The sequence below is a fragment of the Capricornis sumatraensis genome, chromosome 10 (assembly GCF_032405125.1).
Source record: "Capricornis sumatraensis isolate serow.1 chromosome 10, serow.2, whole genome shotgun sequence".
NCBI classification, from domain to species: Eukaryota; Metazoa; Chordata; class Mammalia; order Artiodactyla; family Bovidae; genus Capricornis; species Capricornis sumatraensis.
In genome coordinates, this window is record NC_091078.1 from 38,949,515 (window position 1) to 38,965,033 (window position 15,519).

General features: G+C 40.7%; 1 protein-coding gene across 1 annotated transcript in view; it reads left to right on the forward strand.

Moving 5' to 3' along the window:
* The window catches only part of PCNX2 (pecanex 2), a 306,992-nt gene that overhangs the window by 186,108 nt on the left and 105,365 nt on the right, over positions 1–15,519 (forward strand). Inside the window, exon 22 of the mRNA XM_068982673.1 lies at positions 15,093–15,201. Coding sequence (XP_068838774.1) covers positions 15,093–15,201 — 109 coding nt within the window. The remainder of the gene's footprint in view (positions 1–15,092; positions 15,202–15,519) is intronic.

The following is a 15,519-nucleotide window of genomic DNA, read 5'->3' on the forward strand; positions in this document are numbered from 1 at the left end:
CATGATACCAGTTCTTAGCATTGGTTAAACCTTCTTTTGGAGTTTAGTCATTCATCAGTTCTTATAAATGTACATATGCCTGAAAATTACATTCTTTCTCTTTGGATTGACTGCAAGATTCTAATATACGCATCTCAGATAAAGCCTGTTCATTCTGTTGGTCAAATATTTTATATCTTCATTTTGTTTGTCTAATTAAGCAATTATTTTCTCAGATGCCTGTCTTAAAATCTCTCCCTGTGGTGTAGATTTCTTAATCTTCTCCTGTAATTCTGTCCATTTTTACTTTATATATCTTGAGATTATATGGATAAGTACATACTTTCCAATTAATTGTATCTTCTGGTGACTCTTTCTTTTCATCATTACATACTGATTTTTATTCTTTATTGAGTAAAAGTCTACTTTGTCAAATATTAATATAGGTAAGCAAGTTTTCTTTTGATTAGGATTTGCCTGGTGTATATATTTTTCATTCTCTTTTTTTTCTATAAGAAAGTTTTATTGATAACAGAATAATCTATGTGACCTATCTTAAACTTTCTAAGTAATTCTACTATTTCTAATGAAAGCATCTAGCACAATTTTCCTTGTTAATACAGACTGAGAATCTTTACATTTTCATAGACAAATTGTATCCATTTACTTTTACTTTTTTGCTTTTACATTTTTCTATCATGATTTTTTTTCTTTCCTTTTATGATGCTTTTCTTTGCCCTCCTACTCCTCTTTTTTTTTTTGCCTTATATTGAATTGAATAAATTTTATTTGGTTCCTTCTTTCCCTGTAGTGCTTGGAAACTGAATATTATTCTTTTAGTCCTTTAGTGCAGTGAATCTCAATGTGTGATCCTCAGGAAAGCAGCATCAGAATCACCTGGAAAGGTATTCTGGTCTGCATCCTAAACCTGCTGAATCAGAACCTCTGCGAGTGGGAATCAGAATCCTTGATTTACAAGCCCTCCAGGCAATTCTGATTCACATTAAAGTTTGAAAACTTTAGAGGTGTAGTGGATACTGTTAAATCATTAAGATTAGCCTATGAAATTAAAAATGTCTTTTCTTCTCTCAGCCCAAAGACTTAACCTTCAACTCCAATTGCCCTCCCACATCTGAAATATTTATATCTAGTATGTGGTTTACCTTCAAATGTATCACTGTCCTTATGATTATTTTTACAATTAATCCTCACATTGATATTTTAACACCTCAGCAGTTTTTTTTCCTCTCCATTATTCTGGTATGTCCTTTCTTCTTTCAGGGGTAAATTTCCTTTATACTGAAGTGCATTGTTAATTGTCCTTTCTTTGAAGTTCTGTGACTAATAAATTCACCCTTTGTCTGAAAAGGTCTTTTTTTTTTTTTCCTACTTTACGCTTAAGTGATACTGGAGTTCTGTGAAAAACTAACCTAATAGATATTTTTTATCATTTTAGAAATATTACTTTATTGTCTTTTGGTATGTATTTTTGCTAATGAGAAGTCTTCTGTCTATTCATGATTTATTCGCAAGTAATCTATAAGACATTTTTCTTGTTGGCTTTGATGTTGCCAGGAGTTATTTTGCTACTCTAGGCAGTAAGATGGGAGTTCTTTTTATTTATCCTGGACTTGATGTAAATTATTATCCTGGACTTGATGTAATTCTTCAATGAAGAACTCATGTTTTTCTAAATTCTGGAAAATTCTTAGACATTTGCCCTTCGAATGCTTTCTCTTCTTTTTCTCTCTGTACTTTCCTTCTGGAACTCCAAAATTAGATGCATATTGTATCTTCTTAGTCTGTCGTCTGTGTTTCTGAGTTTTGGATTTTTTTCCTTTCATCCGTCTGTGCTGTGTTCCAGGTGATTTACTCAGAGCTTCTATTCTCTACTTTTCTGTTTTGTTGTCACTGATCTGCTTTTAAGCCATCTCCTGGGCATTAGATTTTAATGACTTCATTTACCACTTCTAGAATTGGTACCTCTTCCTTTTTCAATTCCATTTGTTCATTTTGCATATTAGGTTACTCTTTTGTTATTGCTTCTTTTTTATGTCAGCTCTTTCCTCATTTATTTAGATTCGTTCATATTTTTATTACTTCAGATTCTTGGGATATGAGTTGTCCTGTGTGTTGCATCTACTGACTTTTTCTCATCTGCTGTTTCCCGTTGTAGTTTGTAATTTTCAGTGTAGACAGGTCTTCATTGGGAGTTTGTGTTTACCTGTGGGAGGCTTACATATTGTGGTTGTGGAAGTGTCCCTGGAGACAATTTACGAGAGAATGTTTTGTCATCCTCCACTGCTTTTAACGTTAGTTTCTCAGTTTTGCATCCCTGCTCTTCCATAACAGCTTATATTTCAGCACCTCTCCCCTACGTCATGATGACTAAGGCTTTGGTGTGTTGTGGGTGATTGATTTTTATCTACTCTATTCCAGGCAGAAAAACAAACTTTTTACTTTCTCCCAGTCCTGGTAGGTGGGGCTTTCTAATTTACACTTGGTGGGTATGGCTGCCCTTCAAGTCATTAAAATTCAAGTACTCAGCTCCTATAGCCCATATTCATGCCCTTGTCTTCTTGGAGTCACCCTGGTGTTAGTTCAGATATAACATTCACGTTTAAAATCCCCTCTTTGCTTCTGACTGTTAGAGGTTCTCTTCTTTGGAGTTCAATCATTTTTCTTATGATTTTTTAGATTATTTATGTATTTAGGTATGTGTATACGTATATATATATATTTATGTGTATATTTTTACAGTGGATGGAAGCCCATAAATACTTTGCTAAACAGTGTGTTATATAATAGACTTCCAACACAAATTGTATATTGTGGTAGAATCCATTTCTCACTTTCTGAAATTCAGTTGTGTAACCATTTATAACCACTGATTGAAAAGTTTACTAAACTTACAAAATTTTAACTCATATTGCCAGCTGTATTTGAGACTATTTATATTTTAATGCTAATACCCTCAAATTTATCATATTTGATTTATCATATTTGATCTTATCATTTATTCTATAAAAGTGGCTCTCCCCCTCACCTAAAAAGTGGTATCTCACATTTGAAAATTCACTACTTTGCTTTTTCCATTCCTTCTTGAACACTTTTCTACTCCCCATATCCCTACCTGTGGATCAGCATGTCTGATTGCTTGCCCCAATTCTTCTGTTCCTGGTTTTCAATCCCTCAGCTGGGCTCCCACCTGAATTCATCACTGTGTCCCACCTTGAACTTCCAAATGTCTTCCCATGTGTCAACATCCTTTCCAAGCACTCTCAGCTCTGCTCCCTCAGTATTCTCTCATTTTGAACTCAATTCACCTTTAATTCAATAGCCAGTCTCTGGGATTCCTTTCAGCCTTGCCTACTTCTTCAAGTTCAAACATTGATAATCATAAGTTGCATATTTTTCTGAGTTAAAAAAAACTTAATGAATCTGACAACAAAATTTAAAAAAAAAGAACTAATCTGGGATGGGAGACTAGTAAAGCTGGAGCAATAGGGATAACAGGTAGTGATTGAATTTAATCAAATGGACTTATCATATGGGCAGCCCCTAGTATAAGAACATTCAGTAAATGGTGAGTTATTTCACTGGGAAAGGGGGAGGAAGTCCCCAGAGGAAAGGTGGCCTGTGCCTTATTTAAGAATGTACTAGCAAGGAAATGGGTTAAGGTCATATTTATTGAGTGACACTTCTCAAGATAGTTTGTGAATTTATGTAGATTGCATTTTCTGCCTAGAGCAGAGATACAACAGCATGTCTATGCCAAATTGAAAAGATGTTTCCAAAAAGGGTTATTTGAAGTGAGAGTATTTATGGTGTCTTTCTTTGGGAAACAGCCAGAATTATTCCACTGTGACTTCTTTTCGTCTTTTTTGAGTGTTTTTAGTGGAAAAGACCCAAATGGTTTTGTTTTCTCATATAGTCATACTTGGGTAATTTGGGAAGTTTATTATGCTTTAATAGGCCTGAGATTTAAGAGCTTGGCAGCAGAGCATTAGGAATGAGATAAGCTTCATAAAAACAGAGGCCTCGTACTGTCTAAGGAGATGCAAGTTCATAGCTAATGGAAATGGGACTTCTATTTAAAGTACCTCACTGTGTACATATCAGTCCCAAACTCACACGTTGCTGTATATAAAGTAGATAACCCATGAGGACCTACTGGATAGCACAGGGAACTCTACTCAATACTCTGTAACAGCCTAAATGGGGGATTTAAGTTTTCTCATTTGAAATAGATATATGTGTGTGTATAACTGAATCACTTTGCTCTATACCTGAAACTAGCACAGCACTATAAATCAACCCTGTGTGTGCTTAATCGCTCAGTTGTGTCCAACTCTTTGTGACCCCATGATTGGAGCCCATCAGGTTCCTCTGTCCATGGGATTTTTCAGGCAATAATACAGGAGTGGGTTGCCATTTCCTTCTCCAGGGGATCTTCCCAACCCAGGTACCAGACACACATCTCCTGTGTTGCATCTCTTGCATTGCAGATGGATTCTTTACCACTGAGCTACTTGGGAAGGCAGTAAATCAACTCTCCTCCAACATAAAATAAAAAAATCTTGTAAAGTACTTAAGTGCAGTGCTGTGCTGCCTGTGGTGGTGTTAGTGTTACTCTTTCCATTGACTGTTATCTTAAATGAGTTATTATTTTATAGATAATGGTCTTATATGGTACAGAAGGTGCTTCTTCATACATACTTCTCATTAATGATTCAGTTCAGTTCAGTTCAGTTCAGTCACTCACTCAGTCGTGTCCGACTCTTTGCGACCCCATGAATCGCAGTGCGCCAGGCCTCTCTGTCCATCACCAACTCCCGAAGTTCACTCAAACTCACATCCATCGAGTCAATGATGCCATCCAGCCATCTCATCCTCTGTTGTCCCCCTTTCCTCCTGCCCCTAATCCTTCCCAGCATCATAGTCTTTTCCAATGAGTCAATTCTTCTCATGAGGTGGCCAAAGTACTGGAGTTTCAGCTTTAACATCATTCCTTCCAAAGAACACCCAGGGCTGATCTCCTTCAGAATGGACTGGTTGGATCTCCTTGCAGTCCAAGGAACTCTCAAGAGTCTTCTCCAACACCACAGTTCAAAAGCATCAATTCTTCGGCACTCAGCTTTCTTCATAGTCCAACTCTCACATCCATACATGACCACTGGAAAATCCATAGCCTTGACTAGACGGACCTTTGTTGACAAAGTAATGTCTCTGCTTTTTAATATGCTGTCTAGGTTGGTCATAACTTTTCTTCCAAGGAGTAAGTGTCTTTTAATTTCATGGCTGCAGTCACCATCTGCAGTGATTTTGGAGCCCCCCAAAATAAAAGTCTGACACTGTTTCCACTGTTTCCCCATCTATTTGCCATGAAGTGATGGGACCAGATGCCATGATCTTCATTTTCTGAATGTTGAGGTTTAAGCCAACTTTTTCACTCTCCTCTTTCACTTTCATCAAGAGGCTTTTTAGTTCCTCTTCACTTTCTGCCATAAGGGTGGTGTCATCTGCATATCTGAGGTTATTGATATTTCTCCTGGCAATCTTGATTCCAGCTTGTGCTTCTTCCAGCCCAGCGTTTCTCAGAGAAGTTAAATAAGCAGTTAAGTAAGCAGGGTGACAATATACAGCCTTGACATCCTCCTTTTCCTATTTGGAACCAGTCTGTTGTTCCATGTCCAGTTCTAACTGTTGCTTCCTGACCTGTATACAGGTTTCTCAAGAGGCAGGTCAGGTGGTCTGGTATTCCCATCTCTTTAAGAATTTTCTACGGTTTGTGGTGATCCACACAGTCAAAGGCTTTGGCATAGTCAATAAAGCAGAAATAGATGTTTTCCTGGAACTCTCTTGCTGTTTCCATGATCCAGCGGATGTTGGCAATTTGATCTCTGGTTCCTCTGCCTTTTCTAAAACCATCTTGAACATTTGGAAGTTCACAGTTCACATATTGCTGAAGCCTGGCTTGGAGAATTTTGAGCATTACTTTACTAGCTTGGAGATGAGGGCAATTGTGCGGTAGTTTGAGCATTCTATGGCATTGCCTTTCTTTGGGATTGGAATGAAAACTGACCTTTTCCAGTCCTATGGCCACTGCTGAGTTTTCCAAATTTGCTGGCATATTGAGTGCAGCACTTTCACAGCATCATCTTTCAGTATTTGAAACAGCTCAACTGGAATTCTATCACCTCCTCTAGCTTTGTTCATAGTGATGCTTTCTAAGGTCCACTTGACTTCACATTCCAGGATGTCTGGCTCTAGATGAGTGATCACACCATCGTGATTATCTGGGTTGTGAAGATCTTTTTTGTACAGTTCTTCTGTGTATTCTTGCCACTTCTTCTTTTTTTTTTTTTTTTTTCACTTCTTCTTAATATCTTCTGCTTCTGTTAGGTCCATACCATTTCTGTCCTTTATCAAGCCCATCTTTGCATGAAATGTTCCCTTGGTATCTCTAATTTTCTTGAAGACATCTCTAGTCTTTCCCATTCTGTTGTTTTCCTCTATTTCTTTGCATTGATTGCTGAGGAAGACTTTCTTATCTCTCCTTGCTATTCTTTGGAACTCTGCATTCAGATGCTTATATCTTTCCTTTTCTCCTTTGCTTTTCGCTTCTCTTCTTTTCACAGCTATTTGTAAGGCCTCCCCAAACAGCCATTTTGCTTTTTTGCATTTCTTTTCCATGGGGATGGACTTGATCCCTGTCTCCTGTACAATGTCACGAACCTCATTCCATAGTTCATCAGGCACTCTATCTATCAGATCTAGTCCCTTAAATCTATTTCTCACTTCCACTGTATAATCGTTAAGGGATTTGATTTAGGTCATACCTGAATGGTCTAGTGATTTTCCCTACCTTCTTCAATTTAAGTCTGAATTTGGCAATAAGGAGTTCATGATCTGAGCCACAGTCAGCTCCAGGTCTTGTTTTTGCTGACTGTATAGAACTTCTCCATCTTTGGCTGCAAAGAATATAATCAGTCTGATTTTGGTGTTGACCATCTGGTGATGTCCATGTGAAGAGTCTTTTCTTGTGTTGTTGGAAGAGGATATTTGCTATGACAAGTACGTTCTCTTGGCAAAACTCTGTTAGCCTTTGCCCTGCTTCATTCTGCATTCCAAGGCCAAATTTGCCTGTTACCCAGGTGTTTCTTGACTTCCTACTTTTGCATTTCAGTCCCCTATAATGAAAAGCACATCTTTTTTGGGTGTTAGTTCTAAAAGGTCTTATAGGTCTTCATAGAACCATTCAACTTCTGCTTCTTCAGCGTTACTGGTTGGGGCATAGGCTTGGATTACTGTGATATTGAATGGTTTGCCTTGGAAACAAACAGAGATCATTCTGTCATTTTTGAGATTACATCCAAGTACTACATTTTGGACTCCTTTGTTGACCATGATGGCTAGTCCATTTCTTCTGAGGGATTCCTGCCCACAGTAGTAGATACAATGGTCATCTGAGTTAAATTCACCCATTCCAGTCCATTTTAGTTCACTGATTCCTAGAATGTCAACGTTCACTCTTGCCATCTCTTGTTTGACCACTTCCAATTTGCCTTGATTCATGGACCTAACATTCCAGGTTCCTATGCAATATTGCTCTTTACAGCATCAGACCTTGCTTCTATCACCAGTCACATCCACAGCTGGGTATTGTTTTTGCTTTGGGTCCATCCCTTCATTCTTTCTGGAGTTATTTCTCCACTGATCTCCAGTAGCGTATTGGGCACCTACTGACTTGGGGAGTTCCTCTTTCAGTATCCTGTCATTTTGCCTTTTCATACTGTTCATGGGTTCTCAAGGCAAGAATACTGAAGTGGTTTGCCATTCCCTTCTCCAGTGGACCACATTCTGTCAGACCTCCCCACATGACCCGCCCATCTTGGGTGGCCCCACAGGGCATGGCTTAGTTTCACTGAGTTAGACAAGGATGTGGTCCGTGTGATTAGATTGACTGGTTTTCTGTGATTATGGGTTCAGTGTGTCTGCCCTCTGATGCCGTCTTGCAACACCTACCGTCTTACTTGGATTTCTCTTACCTTGAACATCGAGTGTCTCTTCACGGCTGTTCCAGCAAAGCGCAGCCGCTGCTCCTTACCTTGGGAGGGGTATCTCCTCACTGCTGCCCCTCCTGACCTTGAACATGGAATAGAAGCTCCTGGCCCTCCTGCGCCCATGCAGCCACCACTCCGTGGAAGTGGGGTTGCTCCTCGCAGTCGCTGCCCCTGGCCTCGGATGGGGGTAGCTCCTCTCGGCTGCTCCTGCGCTGTCGCAGCCTGGCCCTTTGGCCACCGCCCCTGACCTCTGACGCAGGGTAGCTCCTCTTGGCCGTTCCTGCACTGTCGCAGCCTGGCACTCTGGGCCGCTGCCCCTGACTTCGGATGCGGGGTAGCCCTTCTTGGCTGCCACCCCTCAAGTGTTCATTCATTTACTTCCTTGTGTGCTTAGACATTGCTTTTTGGATGCCCATACATTTTTCTTTTTTTCTTTAATCTGACTTAACCTTAGAAGAGAAGAAAGACGTATAAAGGGAAAATATGAAGTTGAGTCTTTTAACCTGGAGCATACCTCTTTACACTTTTAGGGGGAAAAAATACGTAGGTCATATCAACCTTCTTGGAGCTGTGCCTTTAAGAAGCATAGGAAACCCAATAGCCTGCCTTGTTGAGACCATTTGATTGTCACTGGTCTTGTTGGGTGGACTGACTCATCTATTGTTCGTCTGGCATTTGTACTGAAAAGGGTGTTCCAGGACAGATCAGAGCCTGGTGTGTGTGGAAAAGAGGTCCCCAGTAGTGGCTGTGGCCCCATTTGTCCCATTCAGACTTGTGACCCTGCCCACTGCTATCAGCAGGAAGGCACAGGTAGCAGACACCTCTCCTCTGCTGCTTCTTGCTGTTGTCCCTCAAGGATGGCTCGAGTCCTCAAGAAGATGTGGTAGGTTTGGGAGGTAGAAATCCATCACCAGGTGGAGAACTAGGAATTTCAACATCTGGATTCACATGGTCCGTTGAACTCACTGTCTTCCCTAAGCAGCCCACTCAGCTTCCCTGAGTCTGATTTCTTCCTCTGAAAAATAGAGGACCTGGACTTGGTAAGTTTCAGTTGTTTAGAGGGGAGCCCTAGAATTTCCTGATCAAGAGAAAATATGTCCTCAAAGAAGATATCCACTTGTCCTATATTGCACATATTGTTGCCAGGCAGCATCCCAAGTCCTTAACAAAGATGAAGTCATTTCATCCTCAAATGACCATGTGGGGAGGTCCCAGTATCATCCCCATGATAGGTGCCAGCTGGGATTGAAACCCAGGCAGTGTGCCCTCCGGCCCATGCTCTTAAACACTGTGTTGTGTTGACATCTGACAAAGTGCCAGCATGTCCTTTTTCTGGTGGGAGGGTTATTAGATTATTAAATTACTGAATTTTTACTGTATAGCTCAGGGAACTCTGGTCAATGTTATGTAGCAGCCTGAATGGGAGGGAAGTTTGTGGGAGAATGGATCCATGTGTATATATGACTGAGTCCCTTTCAGTCCACCCGAAACTATCACAACACTGTGAATTGGCTATACTCCAGTGTGAAAGAAAAAGCTTAATAATAAAAATATTTACTGAGTTGTGGAGGAATCAATCACTGGTATATAAAGAACTGTCATTCTGGAGATCTGGCTTCAATGATTAAGAATAGCAGAGTCTGTTTGACGAGCGGCATACTGAAAATCTTTTACAAAGCTTGTATTTTGTTCTTCACAGTGGTCATGAAAAAAGAATAAAAAAACAAAGCAGAGACATAGGAAAAGAACAAAGATACCTGGGGTCTTGGCTGCAATTACAGCAGGAGTGCATGTGCCTGATTACTGGTTTTGCTTGTGTATAAATACACGGTGCTGTGCTATGCAAAAAATAATTGTGATAGATTCATTTAATCATAATGCAGCAAAGTTTAACTTGCTAATGCTTTCAACTTGCAGATGAGGCTTTCCCTGGGGCTGCCTGTCTGATTGTAGTTGCAATGCCTGACCTACTTATCAGCTTTTCCAGGAGGTGGCTTAAAAGCCTCCCAGGATATAGTCATACACTGAAAACCCAACAGGAATAACTTTTTAAAACCCATGACTCATTTTCAGGGCATTTGGGGGTTCATACATCTCATAAGTTAATCGTGCTCACGCTTGCAGTTCTCACCTAGGCGTTGAGTCACAGGACTAAATCTTAATAACCAGACGAAGAATTCTTAACAGTGTTGTGACGAGAATGTTTCAAATCCAGAGGCATTTTGCTCGATAGAGTTGGGAGGGCATAAAGGAGCAAGTTAATACAAGAGAGTTCATCCCCGCTTCTCAGGATTTGTGCTTTTGATGTACTCTAGAGTCATTGGTTTGAATGTCTCCTATTTTGTAATTAGCATACTTTTCCTCTGGTTGAATTAATGGTGGGGATGCGTGGATATGATAATGACCTTCAAAGAGAATCATATCTTTTAAGAGAAGTGAATCAAGAGTTTGAGTCTATGTTTGACCTGTCTGTCCACATCATCTTTAACTGGTGGGGAGAGGACTAATTTAAAAAAATTTATTTTATGTTGGAGTATAGTTGATTAACAATATTGTGTTAGTTTCAGGTATACAGCAAAATGATTCAGTTGTACATATACATATATTCATTCTTTTTCATATTCTTTTCCCATTTAGGTTATTACAGAATATTGAGCAGAGTTCCCTGTGCTACACAGTAGATCCTGGTTGGTTATTTATTTTAAATACGGTAGTGTGTATATGGGAGGAGACAATGGCACCCCACTCCAGTACTCTTGCCTGGAAAATACCATGGACGGAGGAGCCTGGTAGGCTGCAGTCCATGGGGTCGTGAAGAGTTGGACATGACTGAGTGACTTCACTTTCCCTTTTCACTTTCATGCATTGGAGAAGGAAATGGCAACCCACTCTAGTGTTCTTGCCTGGAGAATCCCAGGGACGGGGGAGCCTGGTGGGCTGCCATCTATGGGGTCGCACAGAGTCAGACATGACTTAAGTGACTTAGCAGCAGCAGCAGCAGCAGTGTGTATATGACAATCCCAAACTCTCAATTTATCCCCCCACACCATGTTTACCTTTTGGTAACCATAAGTTTGTTTTCTAAGTCTGTGAATCTGTTTTGTAAGTAAGGTCATTTGTATAAATTTTTTTTAGATTCTGTGTATAAGTGATATTATATGATATTTGTCTTTGGCTTTCTTAGTGTGATCATCTCTAGGTCTATCTGTATTGCTGCAAATGGTATTATTTCATTATTTTTATGGCTGATAAGTATTCAGTTATATATATGTACCATATCTTTATCCATTCATCTGTTGATGGACACTTAAGTTGCTTCCATGTCTTGGCTATTGTAAATACTGCCACTGTGAACATTTGAACCATGGTTTGGGAAAGGACTCAGTTTTTTGAACCTTAAAGATACAACCTCAAGCTGACATGAGAGAGTAAACTGCTGTTCTCTCAATTTTTGGCACCTCAAAGGCCCCCAAAGCCTTGGAGACCCGTCCAGATCCAGGGTTCAAGAAGCTTAAACCAACCACTCGATTAAAACTAAAGTGGACTTTCTGAAAGAACTTGAAAGCCAATTGAAGTCAGCTCTCGGGTGGATGTCAGTGAGCCAGAGGGAAGAACGTGAAAGTTACTGGGAAAGAATGTTTGTTTTTCTTACCCAGAATTCATATTCCTTCGCAGTTCTTCTGGTCCAATTGCATCATCTTTCTCCTCCACTTTTCCTTTCTCTTTCCTCCGCCGCAGTCCTCCCCACTGTCTCTGCTGCTTTCCCTTCTCTCCCTTGCTCTCCCCTTTGCCTTCTCTCTGCCTCTGACCCTTCACTGCTGGGTGTGTGGCCAGGGTCCCCAGGGGACAGTTTAGACCATGGGGCTCTTGCACCACCAGATGCGGTCGCTTCTCAAGAGCTCCTGATTTGCTGTGCCTCTGAGAGAACACCTGTCCCGGGTTCATCTTCGGTAGCCAGTCCAAGGAACCGAGGGGCATACACTCGCATGACACAAAATCACAGATCTGACCTTTCACTGACGGGCTAAGTTCTCTCGGTTCCTTGAACCTGTCTTTCCTCAGTGGCCCATTTTCTAGCTTTCGCTTTCTTTTCATTGTGATCTTCTGATGTTCTGTGTCACACTTACTGAGCCTCATTAAGGGTTCTATTTTTCCTTCTCTTTTCACATCATGAGCCGGGTGAATGTATTTTACGATCTCATATGCTAACCAGTCTAGGAACAAACACATCCTGCCATTTGAATTTTCTATTTTATGGAATATTAGCCATAAAAAGAATAAAATAATGCCATTGGCAGCAGTATGGATGGACTTAGAGATGATCGTAGTAAGTCAAACAGAGAAAGACAAATATCATATGATATTGCTTATATGAAGAAACTGAAACAATGGTACAAATGAACTTATTTACAAAACAGAACTAGATCCACAGGCATAGAAAGCAGACTTACGGTGACCAAAGGGGAAAGGGTGGGGAGGGTAAGTTAGGAGCCTGGGATTAACATATATATCCTGCTATATATAAAGTAGACAACCAACAAGGACCTACTACATAGCACAGGTGTTTTGTAATGAATATTTGGTAATAATCTGTTGACAAAAAATTATTCACACCCTAAAAATTGAGTTATGTTTTATTGGGCGGGAATTTTTAGGACTGTAATCCTGGGAGGCGGCATCTCAAGAAACCCTGAGAGAACTGCTCTGAGGAGGCAAGGGGAAGAGCCAGGTTATACAGAAGTTTTGCAACAAAGGGCAGGTAGCTGGGAACATCAAAAGATTATTGTTCATTAAAGAAAGCCAGATATCTCAAGTTAAGGAATTTGGTGCTTTTCTGTGTATGGAAAGATGCAGGTGTCGGCTTCCCTGAAATCATTCCTTTGATACGCACCTCAGCTGTCTGGCCCCAGTATCCGGTTTTCCCATCCTGCGTTTCCTCAGGGCTCACACTGGGGACTAGCTGCAGTCTGATGGCTGCTAGATGACAGGCACTCTTTCCTCCCTGAGTCTCCTCAGGGCTTGTTCGTTTGCATGGGAGGGCTGCAATCACTGGTGACTGTGATGTCCTTTCTTTACTGATACAGCAGAAAACATTCCATTTCTCAAACCTGTAAGGGAAAAGAATCTGAAAAAAAGAATAGACAGGCATATGTATAACCGAAATCAACTTTGCTGTATACCTGAAACTAACACAACATCGTAAATCAACTATAGTTCAATTTTTTAAAAAAAAAAAAAGAGGTCTGCATTATGGGTGAAGAGTGTATGTGGAGTTTCGGAAGCATGTTGGTACTTACTGACTGCATCTAAAAGTGACAGCCACAGAATTTCACATCTGGGGTCCATCAGTCACTGCTGTCTACAAAGCAGGAGTCTGCAGTCCGTGAATCAGGCCCTCTTCATCCTTTCCAGCACCTTTATATTCTGGATCTCCAGCCCAAACCACTGGGCACTTTTCCCCTCGTGTTCATGCTTAGGCCACATAAGGTCTCTTCTCTCCAACCCCTACTCCTCCCCAGAACTCAGCTTTCTCCTGTGCTGGCTTGTCTAACACCTAAATGCAGCAGCTCCTTTATCCTATCTTGGCTTTCTAAAGCACTTTGTAACTTGTAATTCAATCCTATCGAGCAGTTTTCTCCAGTAGGAGTGACTGAAGAGTAGGCTGAAGTCCATACACAAAAAACTTGAGCAATGTCCATCATGATGGGGTTTTGCATAAATCTTTCCCTGAAAGACCCAAGTATGGAGGAGGAAAGACCAAGCTGTGAGTATTCTTTTAAGAAACACAGAGATAGACCATATCATTAACTTGGTGAAATTAACCACGCAAGGTTTCCTCTGATCATCTTGTTGCTGTTTGAAAGTCCCCTTGAACAGCTGTCTTGCATATGAGACAGAGGAAGTGTTGAGAAAAATTTGCACAACTTGAGAGTTGCAAGTTAAGTTTTATTTGGGGGCAAAATGAGAACTGCAGCCCAGGAGACAGCATTTCAGATAGCTCTGTGAAACTACTCTAAGGAGGCGAGGCAAGGAGCTAGGATATATGGGAGTTTTGCAACAAAGGGCAGGTAGTAGAAACATCAAAAGATGGTTGTTAATTAAAGAAACCAGATAGGTCAGGTTAAGGAATTTAGTGCTTTTCTGTGTGTGGGAAGATGCATGAGTCTGGGCTTGCCAGGACATGGAAGCAACCTAGATGTCCATCAGCAGGTGAATGGATAAGAAAGCTGTGGTACATATACACAATGGAGTATTACTCAGCCATTGAAAAGAATACATTTGAATCAGTTCTAATGAGGTGGATGAAACTGGAGCCGATTATACAGAGTGAAGTAAGCCAGAAAGAAAAACATCAATGCAGTATACTAACACATATATATGGAATTTAGAAAGATGGTAATGATAACCCTGTATGCGAGACAGCAAAAGAGACACAGAAGTATAGAACAGACTTTTGGACTCTGAGGGAGAGGGAGAGGGTAGGATGATTTGATACAGGATACAGGATGCTTGGGGCTGGTGCACTGGGATGACCCAGAGGGATGATATAGGGAGGGAGGTGGGAGGGGGGTTCAGGGTTGGGAACTCATGTACACCCGTGGCGGATTCATGTCAATGTATGGCAAAACCAATACAGTATTGTTAAGTAAAATAAAGAAAAATAATAAAATAAAAAAAGAAATCATTCCTTTGATGTGCACCTTAGCTATCTGGGGCTAGTATTCCAGTTTTCACATCCTGATATTCCTCAGGACTCACCATAGGGAGTGGCTACAGTCTAATGCCTGCTAGATGACAGGCGTTCTTTCCTTTCTTGAGTTTCCTCAGAGCTCACCAGTGGATGCTGATGACTGTGACATCCTTTGTTTACTGATATGTGAGGAAATATTTTCATTTCTCAAAATATTCCGTTTCCCAGAAGGTAACAGTGAGAGGACTAATGACAGTCACACTGTGGCTTTGCAACTTTAACACAGGCTCTCACCAGCTGTGACACGGCTGCCACGTGGTTGTCCCCACTGATGCATCTCTGTCTTTCGCTTTCAGCTCGGGGACCTGCTTCACAAGCTGCAGTTCGTCATGACCTATGTGGCTCCTTGGCAGATGGCTTGGGGTTCCTCCTTTCACGTGTTCGCTCAGCTCTTTGCAATCCCTCGTATCCTTTCTGCTTCTGTTTTCACCCCCTGGCTCAGATTCACATTTTATGGATGTGAGCTTTTCACTGAACCTTGGCAATAAAAAGGTTTTAAAGTCTTTAAGATTACATTTGAATGGGGACCTGGGGAGGCACTGTGGCTTCCTTTTAGGCATTTAGCCTTAACTTAAGAGATATTTCTTAATTTGGAAGTCTTCCTGTTTCTTAATGCATATTCAGGAGTGACTTAATTTCTTCTGATTTTTCCATTTCCCATGACCACATCTACATTAAGATATCATGTCTTTTAAATCACCTCTTAAATGATTTGGATTACTT